The sequence below is a fragment of the Prionailurus bengalensis genome, chromosome D4 (assembly GCF_016509475.1).
Source record: "Prionailurus bengalensis isolate Pbe53 chromosome D4, Fcat_Pben_1.1_paternal_pri, whole genome shotgun sequence".
NCBI classification, from domain to species: Eukaryota; Metazoa; Chordata; class Mammalia; order Carnivora; family Felidae; genus Prionailurus; species Prionailurus bengalensis.
Window position 1 is genome coordinate 31,614,295 of NC_057359.1, and position 20,110 is coordinate 31,634,404.

At 40.7% G+C, this 20,110-nt stretch overlaps 1 protein-coding gene across 3 annotated transcripts; it reads left to right on the top strand.

The window, feature by feature from the left end:
• Positions 1-1,241: 1,241 nt before the first annotated feature.
• Positions 1,242-14,063, top strand: MLANA (melan-A). 3 transcript variants are annotated; one of them, XM_043565408.1, is made up of 6 exons: positions 1,310-1,356; positions 1,531-1,571; positions 2,674-2,775; positions 7,207-7,303; positions 12,487-12,600; positions 13,874-14,063. In XM_043565408.1, the coding sequence occupies exons 3-6, from the start codon at positions 2,699-2,701 to the stop codon at positions 13,940-13,942; spliced, it is 357 nt and encodes a 118-aa protein (XP_043421343.1). In that variant the 5' UTR covers positions 1,310-1,356; positions 1,531-1,571; positions 2,674-2,698; the 3' UTR covers positions 13,943-14,063. The 3 variants fall into 3 exon arrangements, 2 of the variants coding, with proteins under 2 accessions (XP_043421342.1, XP_043421343.1); XM_043565407.1 differs by lacking the exon at positions 1,531-1,571 and having other exon boundaries at positions 1,242-1,356; XR_006294921.1 differs by lacking the exons at positions 1,310-1,356; positions 1,531-1,571; positions 7,207-7,303; positions 12,487-12,600 and having other exon boundaries at positions 2,671-2,775.
• The last annotated feature ends 6,047 nt before the right edge of the window (positions 14,064-20,110 follow it).

Genomic DNA, 20,110 nt, shown 5'->3' on the forward strand with positions numbered 1-20,110 from the left:
GAAGGGGAACATGCACCCCAATGTTTACAGCAGCACTATCAACAATAGCCAAATTATGGAAAGAGTCCAAATGTCCATCAACTGATGAATGGATAAATAAGATATGGTGTATATATACAATGGAATATTATTTGGCGACCAAAAACAATGAAATCTTGCCATTTGTAACAATGTGTATGGAACTAGAGTGTATTATGCTAAGTGAAATAACTCAGTCAGTAAAAGATAAATATCATATGATTTCACTCATAAGTGGAGTTTAAAAAACAGATGAACATAGGGGACAAGAAGGAAACATAAGATAAAAAGAGAAGGAGGTAAACCATAAGAGACTCTTAAATACAGAGAACAAGCTGGAGGGATGTTGGTTGGGGGGATGGGCTAAATGGGTGATGGGCATTAAGGAGGGCACTTGTTGGAATGAACACTGGGTATTAAATATAAGTGATAAATCACTAAATTCTAACAAAATAAATAAATAAAACTCTGATAAATTTTTTTAAAAGTATCTTCTATTTCCTCTTCTTGATCAGAACCAGGTGGGACTGGATGGTCTCCAGGTCTGAGCCTAAAGGCTCTTTAAGTCTTTGAGGTGGGGATAAGGGAGGGTATAGGGTCCCCAGGTATATTTTCAGATAAACAATATCTAATTTTTTAAGTAAAAATATGTCCTATCCAGTAAGTGGGGCATAATTATGCTAAAAAAATATTTCATGGGACATAGTTATATTAAAAATTATTCAGTGTTTATCTGAAATTCAAATATAATTGGGCATCCTATATTTTATCTAGCAACCTTAAGGGAGATGGACCAACATTTAAAATAAGTGGCTTCCAAGGGGTGCCTGGGTGGCTCAGTCAGTTAAGCGTCCGACTTCAGCTCAGGTCATGATCTCTTTATTCACGGGAGTTCTAGCCCCGTGATGGGCTCTGTGCCAACAGCTCAGAGCCTGGAGCCTGCTTCAGATTCTGTGTCTCCCTCTCTCTCTGCCCCTCCCCCACTCGCACTCTGTTTCTCTCTCTCTCTCTCAAAAATAAATAAACATTAAAAAGAAACATGTTAAATAATAAACAAACAAACAAACAAACAAACAAATAAAATAAGTGGCTTCCCTAAAAGGAAATCTTGAGATTGGGGAAAACAGAGGCCACAGTGAGAAATGACTTTTTGAGGAGAGGAATGAAGTCAGTTTCTTTCATGCCAATTAAGCAATCACAGGCGACCCTGTCAGAAATCCAAACTCATGACTAACATGGGACTGGAGATCAGGAAAAGAAATTCAAAAGATTAAGAGTCAGAGAAGCAATCTTCACACACAGGACAAGCCAGCAGACAGAACAATCCCATCCAGGAAGGTAAGAGCATGGCCTTCTCAACCATTGTTTTTGCCCAAGAGAACAGGTTTTGGGGGATTCTGGTGGGCTCCTTTGCCCTCCTTCGTTGCTTCCCTGATGCTTGGCTGTCAGCAAAATTTCTCCTCAGTGCATGTAAGTCTTCAGCTACTGAGGGCTCATGAAGTCTCTTCCTAGGTCCTGTTTCTAGACTGCCAAAAAGCAAAGAAGAGAGCCAGGTAAAGCAATCATTCAGGCTACATCCTGATTTTGATTCTGTGTGTGTATTCTCTTGTCATTTGAAAGACTGCTTCTCTTGGTTTGAGTGAGATGAGATGAGGTACATTTGTTGTCCCTATACTGTTTGCAGAGGTTTACATAGATTTACAAAAACAATTTAATGCAGAATCAAGTTTTGTATCTGTAATTTTGAGCACAGGGCTCACCCCTACATTATTTACCTGAGATGATCATGAGTTCAACTATAATTTCTTTCTTACAATTGGGAAGGAAAAATTATGCACAAAATGCCCCAGTGTAAAGTGTTCATGTGGTGAATTCCCCTCTGTTCTCCCACTTCTCTCCTACTATTTTAAGCAGGCTCATTAATATAACTCTATTATCAGACCTTTGAAATTCATAAGAATAAGAGGGAAGAAAAATACATATAATAGCAAGGAGAGAAGAGAAACCACTGTTGGTTTCCAACCAGCACACTTTAATCATGACTTCCATAGTTCATGAGCTTTTGTCTATTTGTTTGTATTATGGCTTAAAATTGTGTATTAAAATATATATCATTATAAGACATATACACAAACAGATTTAAGCCCTATTCCTGAGACTTGAATGAGGGAGAAAGAGGATGCTGTGTTCAGCCACATATTCATGTCATCATAACCATCTATTTGGCCAAAGATTGAAATGAAATTAATACCTTTGGAGAGACCTCCTTTTATTAACCAGTTTTGTGCCAAGGAAAGTAGGGAATAAATAAAAATGAATTTTGTTTCTCTACAAGCTTATGGTATAGAGTCACATTGAAGGCAAATGATGAGCATTTCCCCCCAAAATAATAACTCAAAGTTTGTTGTTGTTGTTTGCTTTTGTTTGTAGTTTCTTCTTTGAACTTGTTTCAGTTGGTAGAAGTGGTTAGAACCTTGAGCAATCTCCACTTGATATCAATGAAAAAAGCAAGTACAAATCCTTTCCCAGAGAGAAACCAGAGGGTCTTGGGTATTATTAATGTCCACCCAGAGAGAATGTCTTTGTGGATCTTTATGAAGTGCTGAGTGAGATGCTCTGGATGCATTAAATGATGCCCGTGTGCCCCTGCTACAGGTATCCTGTGAATTGTGCCCATAAGATGCCAAAAGAAGAGGCTTACTTCATTCTTGGCTACCCCAAGAAGGGGCACAACCACTCCTACATCACAACTGAAGAGTAAGTTCAAAACTGAACCCAGGGAGGTTTCTAGTTTGCCATTTGGTGACACAGCCTGCTGATTTCCACCAGCACCTGCCTGTCAGTAAATCTCTCTAGTGTTCATTTCTCCAGAGAGTAAAAACCCTGATAATGAGGTGAGGAACCCCCATGATCCTACAAGGGGCTCAGTCAAGCTTCTCTGAGGCCAAACAGGCAAGGAGACAGGAATGATAATCAGTTGGATCTTGGCATTTATTTTTCTGTATCCTTGGCTATTAGGTTTTCACTACAGGTTCCCTGGATGGAAAACGTCTGGATGCAAGATGACACTTTCCTCAAACCTTGTTATGTCTAACCCACTCAGGCTCCTAGAGATGGTCTGCAGACAGAACAAAGGCGAGTTGCCAAAGAGCTAGTGAGAATGAAGGGCAAGTATGTGCGACTCCCAACTGCAGACTGACTCCAGGGTGAAGATGATGGTTATAATTCTGCATCATAATTTATCCTAAGGAAAGCTGTTTGATATTATGAATTAATTAAAAATAAGTATTTATATGATTCAGCATTTCTAAGTGCTAAGCAATGCATAATCAGTCCAAGACACTATCCTTGTCTTTGGAAAAATATTACAGTCTTTTGGATAATTAGGTTCAAGAATAATTTTAGCAAACATAAGTGCTGTAATGGGATGACAGTCTCCTGGGACACACTCTACATGTACTAGAGTGGGCAAGATTGGTGGGAGGTCAGTTTACACCCTCTGAGTGGAGACTCCAACAGGAAAAAAATGGTACCAGGTTTTTATTTGGACTATCTCCTAAGTTCAGAACTTACTGAAAACTTGCTCTCCCTTGGAAAAGAACTATTTAAAAATCTTTATTAGAGTGAACTAGCAGGGGCAAGCAAGATGTAGAATCCATTAAAGGGACTGAGGAAGAATTTAGGCTGGGAGCATTTCCTTAGAAGACTCTAGTGGGATTCTCTAACATTCCTGCGTGGTCAGTGGGGAACTGGGCTGGGGAGATCTGAAAAAATGTCTGAAGAGCAAAAATACACTCTTTGGGGTATTTGGGGGGTACACATATTAGGTAGGATATTGTTTCAGCTTCTGTATAATGATTTAACAAACTGTATCACTGTGAAACGTCAGGAAAGAGAGGTTGAGGGGTTCTCTCAGTTGAAAGGGCATAAGTAATTTATGGAGATTTTAAACTGCAGTTTTCCAGTCATTGCCACTAGAGAGGCTGATTTCATAGGTCTGGGGGTAGGGGCACAGAGTTGGCACTTTAACAAGCATCTCATGTGACTCTGCTGCAGGAGGCATTTGAATGACACTCTAGAGAGCCCTGCCCAGCTGGGTAGTGGATTCTTTTGGTGTGTCTGGCATATCCTGATGTTTTCCACTACTGTATCAGTCACTGGATGTGTGTAAATGCAGTGTGACTGTGCATAAAGAAGTGGAACAGAGCTCTGTCTGTGTCAAGATGTCCAAGGGGATGACCACAGACTTGGTGGGTGTAATTAGAGCACAAGCATGCTAGGAATTAAATCAGCTGCCTTCAGTCATGAGAACCCACTGAATGCTTCTTGTGAAAGCTTCATTTCAGGAAAGGGTGATATGCCAGGAAAGAATGATATAGAAGGAAGGGCACTGCTTGGATATCTTAGGCCAGTCACTGTGAATGCTGGTTCTTTCACTTACTAGTTGTGCAGCCTTGGGCGTTTTACCACCTTAAAATGTTAGGGATATCAGCTGTGACATGAACATCATATCTACTTTGGAGGACTAAATGTGAGGATGTGAGGATGAAATAAAAGTCTATATGTGGGGTGCTTAGCACAATGCATGGCACAAATCATTGCTCAATGAATGCCAGAGAAGCCACTAAGCTGGTGGTGATGTTGATGAATCTTGGTAGGTCTCAGCTTCATGATCCACAAAATAGGTGGACTGGCCTGCATAATTAGGTCAGACTTTTTATCCAGCACTGTCATCCATCCTGTTTAGAGATGGACAGAATAGACTTAATGCCTCAGCAGCCTTGAGAAGGAGGTGGTCAGGTAGATGTTACAGGGCTTCTGTCCAGGAGAAGCCTCAGCTATATCTTGATTTACATTCAGATGCTCAATCTCCTATAAATCACCCAGCTCTGCAGAGCCTTTCTTTAGCAAGTCACAGCACTCTCCACTTTGATCATGCTATGATGTAGAAAATCAGGCCGATGCCACCTAATTGACAGTGTTATACAGGGAAAGCACAGCCTCAGTCACTGTTTCCAGGGCCTCTGTGGTAACTAATGCTTCCCATGGGCTACTGGACATAGGGCTCAAAAGGTTGGCTTAGATGCCCGGATTGCATCCTGCTACAATCTTAGTGAAGTTCCATTCTTAGTGAAGCTACAGGTTTGCTCTAGGCTCAGCTCAGACAGTTCTCCCCAGCACTGAGCCTCCTTGTTATATCTTTTAATAACCCATGCCTGGTCAGCTGGGAGGTTCTTATTGAACATCTTTAGAGTCTCTTGACTCCAAAGTCAAGTCGGCTGGCATCTCTGACTTGGCAGCCAAGCAGTCTGGAGAGATAAGGTTGCTTGTCTCAGCATCCCCTGGGCTCTAGTCCCAGCTCAATTCTAAAATATCTTTTCCAGGTCACTTAGGTGAGAACAGAGTAAGCAGTAAGCACTGACCCATCTGGTTCAGTCTTTGGTGATTCTAAACTGGATTCCTGAAGCAAGCAGAGGCCAGATAGCATCTTGTGTAATGGAGTATAAACATGAGACACATATCCTAACAGCTGGGCTAGACTCTGGCATCCCCATGCAATATTTACAGTCTTGGGGACCTTTAAATCCAACAAGCCCTACTTCCACCCCTTCAGTCAGAATGTGCCAGCCCTAAGTCCTCAGTGGCTGCTTTTTTTTTTTTTTTTAATTTTTTTTCAACGTTTATTTATTTTGGGGACAGAGAGAGACAGAGCATGAACGGGGGAGGGTCAGAGAGAGGGAGACACAGATCTGAAACAGGCTCCAGGCTCTGAGCCATCAGCCCAGAGCCTGACGCGGGGCTCGAACTCACGGACCGCGAGATCGTGACCTGGCTGAAGTCGGATGCTTAACCAACTGCGCCACCCAGGCGCCCCCCTCAGTGGCTGCTTTAAATACTTTCTCCTCTTCACTATCTTTTCTCTATCCCCAATCAAAACCTACTCTGTGGAAAGTCGTGGATCCCCTCATTCTCACTAGAGTGTCAATGACCCACAAGAGGTGAAAGTAACAGAATATTAAGCTTTTAGGACAAAGGAAAGATGAATCTTTAAAGATGGTATTTCAGGTCTTCAGTTCCAATTGTAAATGAGTAAAAATAATGATGTTGGGGCTAGCATTATGCCCCAAATCCACATATTTATAAATAGTTATCTTAAAAAAGGCATTCAATGGTTTATTCATTTTGCAGATGTGAATTTGTAATCACCCATAATTCATTTGTTCATTTTTTATTAATTTGGCCATCCATCCAACTGTCCACTTAGCCATCCATCCATCCATCTTCAAGAAATATTTTTTTGAAACACCAATGTGCCTGACACTTTCTAGGCACTGAGGAAACAAATTAAAACATAAACCAAAACCAAAAAACTCCTTTGGGACCTCCTCTCCTAGAAGAGACAGGTAAGCACATTGCTGATTACCACTGCAGGGCTGCATATAAGAGAAGACAAGATTGGTTGCCATCATCCTGGGAGGGGTGGGTGGTGCTGAATCTTTGAACATGAATTTATTAGTCATGCACAAGGAATAAAGGGGTGAGTTTGGGTCAGAAAAGACACAAACACAAATGAGATAAATTCAAGTTTAAATCATGGCTCCATCTTGTGCTACCCTCTGTATGATCATCAGCAAGGCACTTCACCTCTAAATCTATTTCCTTATCTGTGAAATGGGGATGATAGGTGATGCCTCCTTTGCAGGATTGTTGTAAGAATTAAATAATCTAGTATGTGTACAATGTTCATCATGGCATCCGGCTTAGAGTAGGTCTTAAGTCAATGTTAATTATCAATCCTTTTTCTGGACTAATAGTTGGGGAAAATGTTTTAAATAAGTCCTTATGGAAAGAAAAGATAACTCAGTCTCAGTAAATACTTTGTTCATGTAAGGGTCAGTTGCTACTGCACTTCTTGTGCCTGGAACTTGGGTGCTTAGGCCATACCAGTTAGCCCTATTTCTGTGGGCACACACCTGAGAGACTCCTAAAGAAGTTCCTGTTCCTGGTTACAGATGCTGGAGGCCTGGTGAGCGTTCAGTGTGGTATGGGGTAGGAAACTACTTGGGGGCTGGGAGGTGTTGCTCTGGGCTGGAAAAACTCCTGTGAAGATTGAAGATTGATGCATGTTCATCGCAATCTGGAGCAAGGTTTCTGTACCCAGATGCATTTGTCTATCTCTTGGGCCAGGGCTGCAGGGATTGGAATCCTGACAGTAGTCCTGGGAATTTTGCTGCTCATTGGCTGCTGGTATTGTAGAAGACGAAGTGGATACAGAAGCTTGAGGGTTAGTAAAGTTTCCACTGCTGGAATCCCTCTGGATCCAGGATACCCTTCCCTTTCTTTCTTTGAATTTCTGGGGAATGAGATAACATTCTCATGATCACCTCTAACTCTCCTCTCTGGTTCTGATGAGTCTTTCTCTATACTTCTTTCAAGTCTTCTTTGCTTCTACCTAGGCATGAACCCCAACCAGAAACTTGGCCCATCTCAGTGATTTGATTCACAGCAAACCTGAGTACTTGGCTGTGTATGTAGCTGAGCACTGATAGTTTGTGTGGTGCAAAGACAGAGGTCCTGATACTCTTGCACAGCAAACAGTGGCATGTGAGATGCTCCAGATCTTATCAATCCTTCTGGGAATTCTCACTGGTTCTGTTCTTCAACTTAGTGGCTTGCTCATCTCACCTTGCTGCCTCACCTGGGAGTTCCAGGTTCTTCTAACTCTGTTATACCAAGCAATTCAGCATGCCTAGGATCTATACAGCCATAAGTACAATGAGGAAATCATCCACCCCTCAGCAGCACAAAGGACCGCTGGGTTTTTAACAGAGCCCATTCTCATTTGATGACCAATGTAGTTTTGACAGAATTTTTTCTTCTTTACCCACATGAACAGGAAGCTAACAAATTACACAGTCCAGTCTTGGGGCAGTAGTGTCTTCCACAAATGGGAAACATCAATTGATCTTAAACCATTAGAACTACAGGTCTCACTTAAAAGCCAAGTAGCACTTTAGCTCTTAAGCATCCAAAGGCTCTCTCCATAGTGAGCAATGGAATGAAAGGAAAGTTGCAATTCTCTCTCCCTTCCCCCTTCTCCCTTCTCTCTTTCCTCCTCCACCCTCTCTTTTTCTGTCCCTCCACACTTCTCTCCATTTCTCCCTTTATTATTACACATCAGAAAACTTCTGAGTTGATACATAATGGAAAAAATTATCTTTACAGAAGATGTTGGAATGTCCCGTTCCTCATTCAGCAAACACTTCATTTAGAAGAAAAGGTTCTGTGATGGAGAGGACGGTTGTGAGGGTGGGGTTTGGAGCTTGGCAGTCTGAAGAAGGGAAGGGGAAGATAACAGGTATAGCTTTGAATTCTCCTTGCCAGGAAGCTTGGGGAGTCCCATGTGCCCCTTGCCCTAATCCCCATCTTGTCAGAGTGTCCAAATACAAATCATGAAATACAGTGCAAGTTTGGGGGCCAACACGGCCACTGAGCAGTAGTAGCCCTCCCGTGTGTTGACATTTAGTGGAAAGAAGGAAGTTTATGAGTCTGAATAAGATCCCAAACCAAGTACCATAGGAAAGCCTTGGCTTAGGAGATTAGGGATGGATCTTGTGTTCATATGACACTTCTCTGTGGCTGTTCACAACAGATTAGGGAGGGACTTTGCTCTCTGCCACAGAATTCCATTTGTGCCTCTAGTACAGAGTTAATAGTGCTTTGCAATTGGTTATTAATTTTTTTTGCCTCCTCCACCCCTTATCCTTCCTCCACTTATGTCTTGGGACAGAGAATATTTCTTACTCATCTTTGTACCTCCAGTGCCTGGCCCATAGCAGTCACCCCATTGTATGGCATCAGGATTTGGTCTCATTGTCTGTCATTGACTCGCTTGATGACCTTAGATTTTAACTTCTCTGAGCCTCATCTACTGTATTCTACACCTAGGCACATGTGATATAATATGATATATATCAGTTTTTAATATATATTTTCTTCCATATGTTTATTTAATTCTATATTTGTATATAAAAACACACAATGATTTAAGTCTTTCAAGGAGTAAAAGCTCTACAAATTCAATATGTTGACAACCATTTCCTAATTGGCTTGATGCCACTGGACAAAAATACAATGATATTTTTCCTTCCTGATTCAACACTCCCATCTTAAACTCAATTAAACCATAACAGAGAGTCTTTAATATCATAAGCTCAGACACTGTGAACATTTTGCTTAGTAAGGTTTCAGTTCAACCTTACTAGATCAGTGATTTGTAGAGTTTCTGGAATTTTTGTGAGATGGAGCTGTGTTTAAGTTTTCTGGTTCCTGTGGCACCTAAAAAATGCTGTCATTTATTTTTTTTTAATGTTTATTTTTATTTTTGAGAGAGAAAGAGAGACAGAGCATGAGTAGGAGAGGGTCAGAGAGAGAGGAAGACACAATCCAAAGCAGACTCCAGGCTCTGAGCTGTCAGCACAGACCCTGATGTGGGGCTCAAACCCATGAGTCATGAGATCATGACCTGAGGTGAAGTCGGACACTTAACCGACTAAGCCACCCAGGTGCCCCCTACTTCTTAAATTAATATTAAAATCTTGTTTTGAGACTTTCATATTTCCTGAAAAGCTGGATTGGGGATCAGTAGTCTAAGAAATTTAGGCAAAATTATGTAAAATAGTGCACTAAATAAATCCTCCCTGCCTCTCTTCAGTGATTCTTTTTTTTTTTTTTTTTCATTTTGAAACCAAAGGACATAAATGACAATAAATGCAAGCTTCAGGTAGCTAAGTTACTCCACCTTTAGCAAACTGCTTGAAGCTTTGAAATGTTTACTTTCCCACTTCCATTGACCATAGAATGGTAGCATGGTTGGTTGGAATTAAGATCTCCTAAAGTGTCTCCATTGACTCACAACTCCCTTTAGCCCTGAAAAACATCTTTTGAAAGAAAAGAGTGCTTTTTGCAGCAACTTGTTTCAGCAGGAAAATGATTTATAAAGGGATGGAAGTTGTTTTTGTATTTACCAACTTTACCTTTCACTTGAAAGTTTAGGACAAAATGCTTTTTGATTCTTGGAGAATTTCTTGGAGAATTTCAAGGCCCCTGCTACAGCTCAGTTGACACTCATGTTTCACTTGTGTTTCTCACTGCTTAATCAGGGGCCCCTGCACTGGGGCTCTTGCTAAAATGCAGATTCTGGGACCCTCTCTGGTGGTGGGACCCAGGAAGCTGCCTTTTAAAAAGATTTATTTTTGAGAGACAGGGAGAGAGGCAGTGGGGTGGGGGGGAGGTGGAGAATCCCAAGCAGGTCCCACACTGTCAGTGCAGAGCCCAATGCGGGTCTCGATCCCATGAACCGTGAAATCATGACCTGAGCTGCAATCAAGAGTCTGACACTTAATGGACTGAGCCACCCAGGCATCCCCAGGAAGATGCCTTTTAAATCGAATGCTGAAGTTTCAGTACAAATGCATAGAATTGGCAGTGAACTAGGGGAGTGGATCATGCCCCTATCCTATAGCAGGTGAGAGATTTACAAAGAAGAAAAAGAATAAAAGTGAAAATTGAGGTAAAGGGAGAAAAGGCATTAAATACCTTACCTGTGGGCTGCGAGTTGGGGAGGGGAGCAGAAACTTCCTGCATCCTCACATCAAGATTAGGGCCTTTGCACATATATCCTTCCAGGGGGTAACATCAATAATAATTTCAGACTAGAGTCTAGGAAAACTACTTCTTTACAGTCTGCAGACTGTGTAGTTATCAGCCCAATCCATGTCTGGCCTGATCTCACTGATATTTCAAACAGTTCTCCACTTCTCCCTGAGAAACCTGCCTTAATGCCCTCTTCCAACCTAGTAGACCCCAATGATTAGCCACAGTCTGCAGAAAAGGCTGAAGAACTGCTAACATCCTCACAGCCTCCTTGTTCCAGTCCCTCTCAGCCAGTACCACAGAATGCATACTGCTAATGCCCTACTGGCTAGATTTGGCTCACTGGTGTTTGGGACTGTATTAAAAAAAAAATTGAATTAGGTACTAAAATTTAAAAGTAGCATGTTACATAAAAATCTCAATTTCCAGTTTCTTTTAAAAAATCAAGAGATCTAGCAAAAACTGGCAGCTATATAGTGGTTGTCCCTTTAGATGAGACACTCTCCCTCCTTTTCTATGGCCCCCACCTGGCCCCTTTCCTCCCCCTTAGCATTACCTGCCTGCTCCTTCTAAGGATCTGAATAGAGCTGGGTTGCCTGGGGGCAGGCAATAAAGAGGCACATTGTCTGCATAGCACTGGTTCTCCATGTGACCCTGGATCATCAATTTTGACAGTATCACCTGGGAACTTGTTGTAAATGCACATTATGGGCCTCACCCTAGTGTCAGAACGTCTGGATGTGGGTCTGCCAATCTGGGCTTAACAAGCCCTCAGGTAATACTGATGCATGCTAAAATTTGAGAACCGCCACTATGGAGAATTTAACAAAAATAAAAGCAACTAAAACTATGCTTTTTATTATCATAATGTGCTAGTAACTTTAAACTATGTCAGTGATGAAATATTCCACCTCACTATGGTGGACCACTCCTGAAGTCGCCACTTGGGTATGTTTCTCTGTCCTGCACAATTTGTTGTTATTATATTCTAGGGATGGAGAATATCACCTTGTAAACCTATGCAAAGCACCAAACTAAGCTTTCACCCACCCCTCCCCATAAAATAACTCAGGGTGCATAATTTATTCCTTGACTAGTCATCATGTTGCGGCTTAACTTGGAAGCTCAGGCTACAACCACAGTATTTCTACCACAACATATGCGTTTGTAGCATTTTAAAGATATTTTGCTGTCATTATGGGGAAGGCAGAAATAGTCAGTGTGTCCCTGCTGCCAAGTTTCTCAAAAGTTTTTTTCTCACTGAGATACCTCACTAGCTTTGACCACCTCCACTCAAAATCATTCTCTGAGGTTCATTTTTTAGATTGATTCTTTTTCTATTTCCCTTCAAGAATATTCATTGACGAACTAATGGGTATCAGGCACTGTACTAAGTGCTTTACCTTTAGTTTTAATTTCTACAACTCTGAGAGGTAGGTGCATACTACAGATGCACAAATACTGGAATTCAGACAGGCAAAATGACTACTAGCCAGAAACACACTGCACATAAGTGGCAGAACCAAGATTAAAACCCATTCTTCTTCTTCTTCTTTTTTTTTTTTTTATAAGTTTATTTATTTATTTTGAGAGGCAGGGTGAGGGGAGAAGTAGAGGAAGAAGGAGAGAAAGAATCCCAAGCAGGCTCAGTGCTGTCAGCACAGAGCCTGACATGGGGCTTCATCTCACAAACTGAGCCACCCAGGCATCCTGATTAAAACCCATTCTTAAAATTTCAACTTCCTTCTCTTTTCTTTATTGAACTCAATTATTTTTTTCTCAACCACTGACCTTCATGCATGCACATTTCAGGACAAAAGCATTCACACTGGCACTCGAAGTACCTTAACAAGGAGATGTCCACGTGAGGGGTTTGGTCACCAGGATAGCAAGCTGCCTTTTCAAGAGAATAATTGTGAACCTGTGGTAGGTTGAGATCCTATATCTTGGTGTTTCTGTATGGCTGTTTTTAACTCAAATGAATAAAATTATTCCAATTTAAAAAGCAAGGACAATATGAATATACATAATGCTACTGAACTGTATACTTAAAAATGTTAAATAAAATGGTAAAATTTATGTTATATATATATATATACATATATATATACATGTATAAACATAAGTAATAACATAATAAACATAACAAAAACATAAATAAACAAAATACATAACAAATAAACAAAAAACACAATAACAAAGATAAAAATGGGGAAGCCCAGAGATTGTCTTTAATCATGTCCTCTTTTACTCAGATTTTTTAGGTCAATGATCTTATATGTATAAGATCCAAAGGAAGAAGTTTGTTCTGCATACAATATCTTTTTTGTCTTATGTTTTTAGTATATTTGCCTTTTTCTGAATATAGATATATCTAGGGGAGAAAAAAAAGCATCTGTTATTAATTGTATAGAGCTGTGCAGTCCAAAAGGGTAGCCACTAGCCACATGTGGCTATGGAGCATTTGTAACAAAGTAGTTTAAATTACAATGTGCTGTAACACATACCAGATTTCAAAGATTTAGTATGAAGAAAAAAATACAAATAATTCATTAATGATTTTTATATCAATTACATGTTGAAATGATATTTTGATATGTGGGATTAAATAATTAAGATTAATTTTACCTCTTTATTCTTATTTTGTAATGTGGATACTAGAAATGTTTAAATCTCATATGTGGTATACTCTATTTCTATTGTGTGCACTGGTATAGGTGCAGTATATCATAATGGTGGAGAGAATGGACTCTGGAGCCAAATTGCTGTGAAGTTGTGTGACCTTGAACAAGTGACTTAACCTCAGTTTTCCAACCTGTAGTATGAAAACAATGAAAACACTCTAGAATTCTAAATTTTGAGCATTAAATAAAGGCCTGGCACATTTTTGCTATACTGATGATAGCACTGGCCTTTAGATACACAAGATACACAAGGATGTATCTATGTGGTATAAATGTAATGTATATTAGTGGCTTTAAAAACAGTGTTCAAGAACTCACTAGCTAGGGCTTGGGACTTAAACTGACAAAGGTCATGCAGGTATAAATAAGTTTTTGAGATTTGGGGAAACCTGTGGACACTTAAAACTTTCTGTCCAGAGAAATAGCATAGTTATGATGCTAACCATTAACTCTACCCTCTCCCAGAACATACGCACTGTTGCCAAGCCCATACTCTCCCTTTCTCATTCTCACAGGTTCCCAATGCTCCACCTGCCTATGAGAAACTCTCTGCAGAACAGTCACCACCACCTTATTCCCCGTGAGAATGCTGAGAGGTGCTGAAATGATTTCCCTTACAATTTTGCTGGAATTTAATATGGACATCTAATATTCTGCTTTGGAATGCTGTAGAAACAGTGTAAATCATCCCTAATAATAAGCTTAGTATTTTTTTTTCAACGTTTATTTATTTTTGGGACAGAGAGAGACAGAGCATGAACGGGGGAGGGGCAGAGAGAGAAGGAGACACAGAATTGGAAACAGGCTCCAGGCTCTGAGCCATCAGCCCAGAGCCTGACGCGGGGCTCGAACTCACGGACCGCGAGATCGTGACCTGGCTGAAGTCGGACGCTTAACCGACTGCGCCACCCAGGTGCCCCATAAGCTTAGTATTAAATTGTTAGTAGAGCAACTAGTAATACTAATTGGGGAAATTATGAGAAATATTAAAATGGAAAAAAACTTTGTTAATAAACACTATAATGATACTATTTGTATAATTTTCTGAGACAGAATTCAAGTGTGTATTCTGGCACCATTAAATTTCTTCTTTGTTGAAATTTGGCTAACAACTAAGAAACTACTATTCTGATTTTTGAAGAAGCAGCATCTTGGCCAATAAGAACTCTAACAAAATTGCTGCACATGAGTCTGTGGCATGGAGTACTTGCAAAGGATATCTTTATAGGTTTAAGACAAATTTGTCCTACCAAATTATACTCACATTCAGAAAAGTATCAGTAATGTCTCTTTGTGGTCTACAATTCCATGATACTACAATAACATACTGCAGATATCCTGTATCTTCATACATAGAATCCAGTTCTAATTACATTTCACTTCAAGACTCAATAGTATCATAATTAATGATAAAAAGTTTCTGTTAAACCAGAGGTGGTGTAAGGATTTAAATAAGATACTGTAGGCTTCTGGGAAGATAGCGGCATAGGAGGATGCTGAGCTCACCGAGTCCTGCGGGTCACTTAGATTCCATCCACACCTGCCTAAATAACCCAGAAAATTGCCAGAAGACTAGCAGAACGGATTCTCTGGAGCCAAGCGTAGATGAGAGGTCCACGGAAGAGGGTAGGAAGGATGGAGAGGCGGGGCACGCTACAGGGACTGGCGGGATGCAGCCGGGTCAGAGGGGCGGCCTGCCAGCAAAGCAGAGCCCCCAAGTCTGGCTTGCAGAAACAGAGGGGCCGGACAGAGTGTGTTCTGACAGCAAGCAGGACTTAACATCTGGAAGGTTATAAGTTAACAGCTCTGCTCGGAGAGCAAGAGGGCTGGAGGACAACAGGAGGGAGAGTTGTTGAGCCCCTGAGGACAGAGTGCAGCTTGGTGGGGAACAAAGGCGCTCACCAGCGCCATCTCCCTTGCCCACCCCCCAGCCAAAATCCCAAAGGGAACCGGTTCCTGCCAGGGAACTGGCTTGCACCACGCAAACACCAAACGCTGTGATTCTGTGGTTCCATCCCTCTGGGAGGTCTGACTCCTTCCCGGTGCCGCAGGGCCCCTCCTGAAGGGGATCTCCGAAGGATAAGCTAGCTAGCTGAGCCTGCCCCTCCTGCCCCCATGCACCTTGCCGATCCACCCCAGCTAATACACCAGATCCCCAGCACCACAAGCCTGGCAATGTGCAAGTAGCCAAGACAGCCACACCACCCCACAGTGAATCTCACCCCTAGGAGAGGGGAAGAGAAAGTACACAACAGTCTGACTGTAGCCCCAGCGGTGGGCTGGGGGCAGACATCAGGTATGACTGCGACCCGCCCACCAACCCAAGTTATTCAAGACAGCACAGGGGAAGTGCCCCACAGTCCCGCACCACTCCAGGGACTATCCAAAATGACGAAACAGAAGAATTCCCCTCAAAAAAAACCTCCAGCAAATAACCACAGCTAACGAACTGATCAAAAACGATTTAAAAAATATAACAGAAAGGGAATTTAGAATAATAGTCATAAAATTAATCGCTGGGCTTGAAAACAGTATAGAGGACAGCAGAGAATCTCTTGCTACAGAGATCAAGGGACTAAGGAACAGCCAGGAGGAGGTAAAAAATGCTATTAACGAGCTGCAAAATAAAATGGAGATGACCACAGCTCGGATTAAAGAGGCAGAGGAGAGAATAGGTGAACTAGAAGATAGAGTTATGGAAAAAGAAGAAGCTGAGAAGAAGAGAGATAAAAAAATCCAGGAGTATGAGGGGAAAATTAGAGAACTAAGTGATGCACTAAAGAGAAATAATCTACGCATAATTGGTATTCCAGAGGAGGAAGAGAGAGGGAAAGGTGCTGAAGGTGTACTTGAAGAAATCATAGCTGAGAAATTCCCTGATCTGGGGAAGGAAAAAGGCATTGAAATCCAAGAGGCACAGAGAACTCCCTTCAGACGTAACTTGAATCGATCTTCTGCACGACATATCATAGTGAAACTGGCAAAATACAAGGATAAAGAGAAAATTCTGAAAGCAGCTAGGGATAAACGTGCTCTAACACATAAAGGGAGACCTATAAGACTCGTGACCAATCTCTCTACTGAAACCTGGCAGGCCAGAAAGGAATGGCAGGAAATCTTCCATGTGATGAAAAGAAAAAATATGAAGCCAAAAATCTTTTATCCAGCAAGTCTGTCATTTAGAATAGAAGGAGAGATAAAGGTCTTCCCAAACAAACAAAAACTGAAGGAATTCGTCACCACTAAACCAGCCCTACAAGAGATCCTAAGGGGGATCCTGTGAGACAAAGTACCAGAGACATCACTACAAGCATGAAACCTACAGACATCATAATGACTCTAAACACATACCTTTCTATAATAACACTGAACGTAAATGGACTAAATGCGCCAACCAAAAGACATAGGGTATCAAAATCGATAAAAAAAAACAAGACCCATCTATTTCCTGTCTACAAGAGACTCATTGTAGACCTAAGGACACCTTCAGATTGACAGTGAGGGTATGGAGAACTATTTATCATGCTACTGGAAGTCAAAAGAAAGCTGGAGTAGCCTTACTTATATCACAAACTAGACTTTAAATTAAAGGCTGCAACAAGAGATGAAGAAGGGCATTATATAATAATTACAAGGTTTATCCATCAAGAAAAACTAACAATTATAAATGTCTATGCACCGAATACAGGAGCCCCCAGATATAGAAAACAATTACTCACTAACATAAGCAACCTTATTGATAAGAATGTGGTAATTGCAGGGGACTTTAACACCCTACTCACAGCAATGGATATCATCTAGACACACGGTCAATAAAGAAACAAGAGCCCTGAATGATATTTTGGATCAGATGGACTTGACAGATATATTTAGAACTCTGCATCCCAAAGCAACAGAATATACTTTCTTCTTGAGTGCACATGGAACATTCTCCAAGATAGATCACTTACTGGGTCACAAAACAGCCCTTCATAAGTATACAAGAATGGAGATCATACCATGCATACTTTCAGACCACAATGCGATGAAGCTTGAAATCAACCACAGGAAAAAGTCTGGAAAACCTCCAAAAGCATGCAGGTTAAAGAACACCCTACTAAAGAATGAATGGGTCAACCAGGCAATTAGAGAAGAAATTAAAAAAATATATGGAAGCAAACGAAAATGAAAATACAACAATCCAAACGCTTTGGGATGCAGCGAAGGCAGTCCTGAGAGGAAAATACATTGCAATCCAGGCCTATCTCAAGAAACAAGAAAAATCCCAAATACAGAATCTAACAGCACACCTAAAGGAAAGAGAAGCAGAACAGCAAAGACACTCCAAACCCAGCAGAAGAAGAGAAATAATAAAGATCAGAGCAGAAATAAACAATATAGAATCTAAAAAAACTGTAGAGCAGATCAATGAAACCAAGAGTTGGTTTTTTGAAAAAATACACAAAATTGATAAATCTCTAGCCAGGCTTCTCAAAAAGAACAGGGAGATGACCCAAACAAATAAAATCATGAATGAAAATGGAATTATTACAACCAAGCCCTCAGAGATACAAACAATTATGAGGGAATACTATGAAAACTTATATGCCAACAAACTGGACAACCTGGAAGAAATGGACAAATTCCTAAACACCCACACACTTCCAAAACTCAATCAGGAGGAAATAGAAAGCTTGAACAGACCCATAACCAGCGAAGAAATTCAATCAGTTGTCAAAAATCTCACCAACAAATAAGAGGCCAGGACCAGATGGCTTCCCAGGGGAATTCTACCAGACATTTAAAGCAGAGATAATACCTATCCTTCTCAAGCTATTCCAAAAAATAGAAAGGGAAGGAAAACTTCCAGACTCATTCTATGAAGCCAGTATTACTTTGATTCCTAAACCAGACAGAGACCCAGTAAAAAAAGAGAACTACAGGCCAATATCCCTGATGAATATGGATGCAAAAATTCTCAGTAAGATACTAGCAAATCGAATTCAACAGCATATAAAAAGAATTATTCACCATGATCAAGTGAGATTCATTCCTGGGCTGCAGGGCTGGTTCAACACTCACAAATCAATCAATGTGATACATCACATTAATAAAAGAAAAGATAAGAACCATATGATCCTGTCAGTTGATGCAGAAAAGGCATTTGACAAAATTCAGCATCCTTTCTTAATAAAAACCCTCAAGAAAGTTGGGGTAGAAGGAACATACTTAAACATCATAAAAGCCATTTATGAAAAGCCCACAGCTAATATCATCCTCAATGGGGAAAAACTGAGAGCTTTCCCCCTGAGATCAAGAACACGACCTAGATGTCCACTCTCACCTTGTTGTGTAACACAGTGTTGGAAGTTCTAGCATCAGCAATCAGACAACAAGAGGAAATCAAAGGCATCAAAATTGGGAAAGATGAAGTTAAGCTTTCACTTTTTGCAGATGACATGATATTATACATGGAAAATTCGATAGACTCCACAAAAAGTCTGCTAGAACTGATACATGAATTCAGCAAAGTTGCAGGATACAAAATCAATGTACAGAAATCAGTTGCATTCTTATACACTAATAATGAAGCAACAAAAAGACAAAAAAGAAACTGATCCCATTCACAATTGCACCAAGAAGCATAAAATACCTAGGGATAAATCTAACCAAAGATGTACAAGATTTGTATACTGAAAACTATAGAAAGGTTATGAAGGAAATTGAAGAAGATATAAAGCAATGGAAAAACATTCCGTGCTCATGGACTGGAAGAATAAATATTGTTAAAATGTCAATACTACCCAAAGCTATCTACATGTTCAACGCAATCCCAATCTAAATTGCACCAGCATTCTTCTCAAAGCTAGAACAAGAAATCCTAAAATTCATATGGAACCACAAAAGGCCCCGAATAGCCAAAGAAATTTTGAAGAAGACCAAAGCAGGAGGCATCACAATCCCAGACTTCAGCCCCTACTACAAAGGTGTAATCATCAAGACAGCATGGTATTGGCACAAAAACAGACACATAGACCAATGGAATAGAAGAGAAACCCCAGAACTAGACCCACAAAAGTATGGCCAACTAATCTTTGACAAAGCAGGAAAGAATATCCAATGGAAAAAAAGACAGTCTGTTTAACAAATGGTGCTGGGAGAACTGGACAGCAACACGCAGAAGGATGAAACTAGACCACTTTGTTACACCATTCACAAAAATAAACTCAAAATGGATAAAGGACCTGAATGTGAGACAGGAAACCATCAAAACCCTAGAGGAGAAAGCAGGAAAAGACCTCTCTGACCTCAGCCGCAGCAATTTCTTACTTGACACATCCCCAAAGGCAAGGGAATTAAAAGCAAAAGTGAACTATTGGGACTTCATGAAGATAAAAAACTTGTGCCCTGCAAAGGACACGATCAACAAAACTAAAAGGCAACTGACAGAATGGGACAAGATATTTGCAAATGACATATCGGACAAAGGGCTAGTATCCAAAATCTATAAAGAGCTCACCAAACTCCACACCCGAAAACCACATAACCCAGTGAAGAAATGGGCAGAAAACATGAATAGGCACTTGTCTAAAGAAGACATCCAGATGGCCAACAAGCACATAAAAAGATGCTCAACATCGCTCCCCATCAGGGAAATACAAATCAAAACTACACTCAGATATCACCTCACACCAGTCAGAGTGGCCAAAATGAACAAAACAGGAGACTATAGATGCTGGAGAGGGTGTGGAGAAACGGGAACCCTCTTGCAC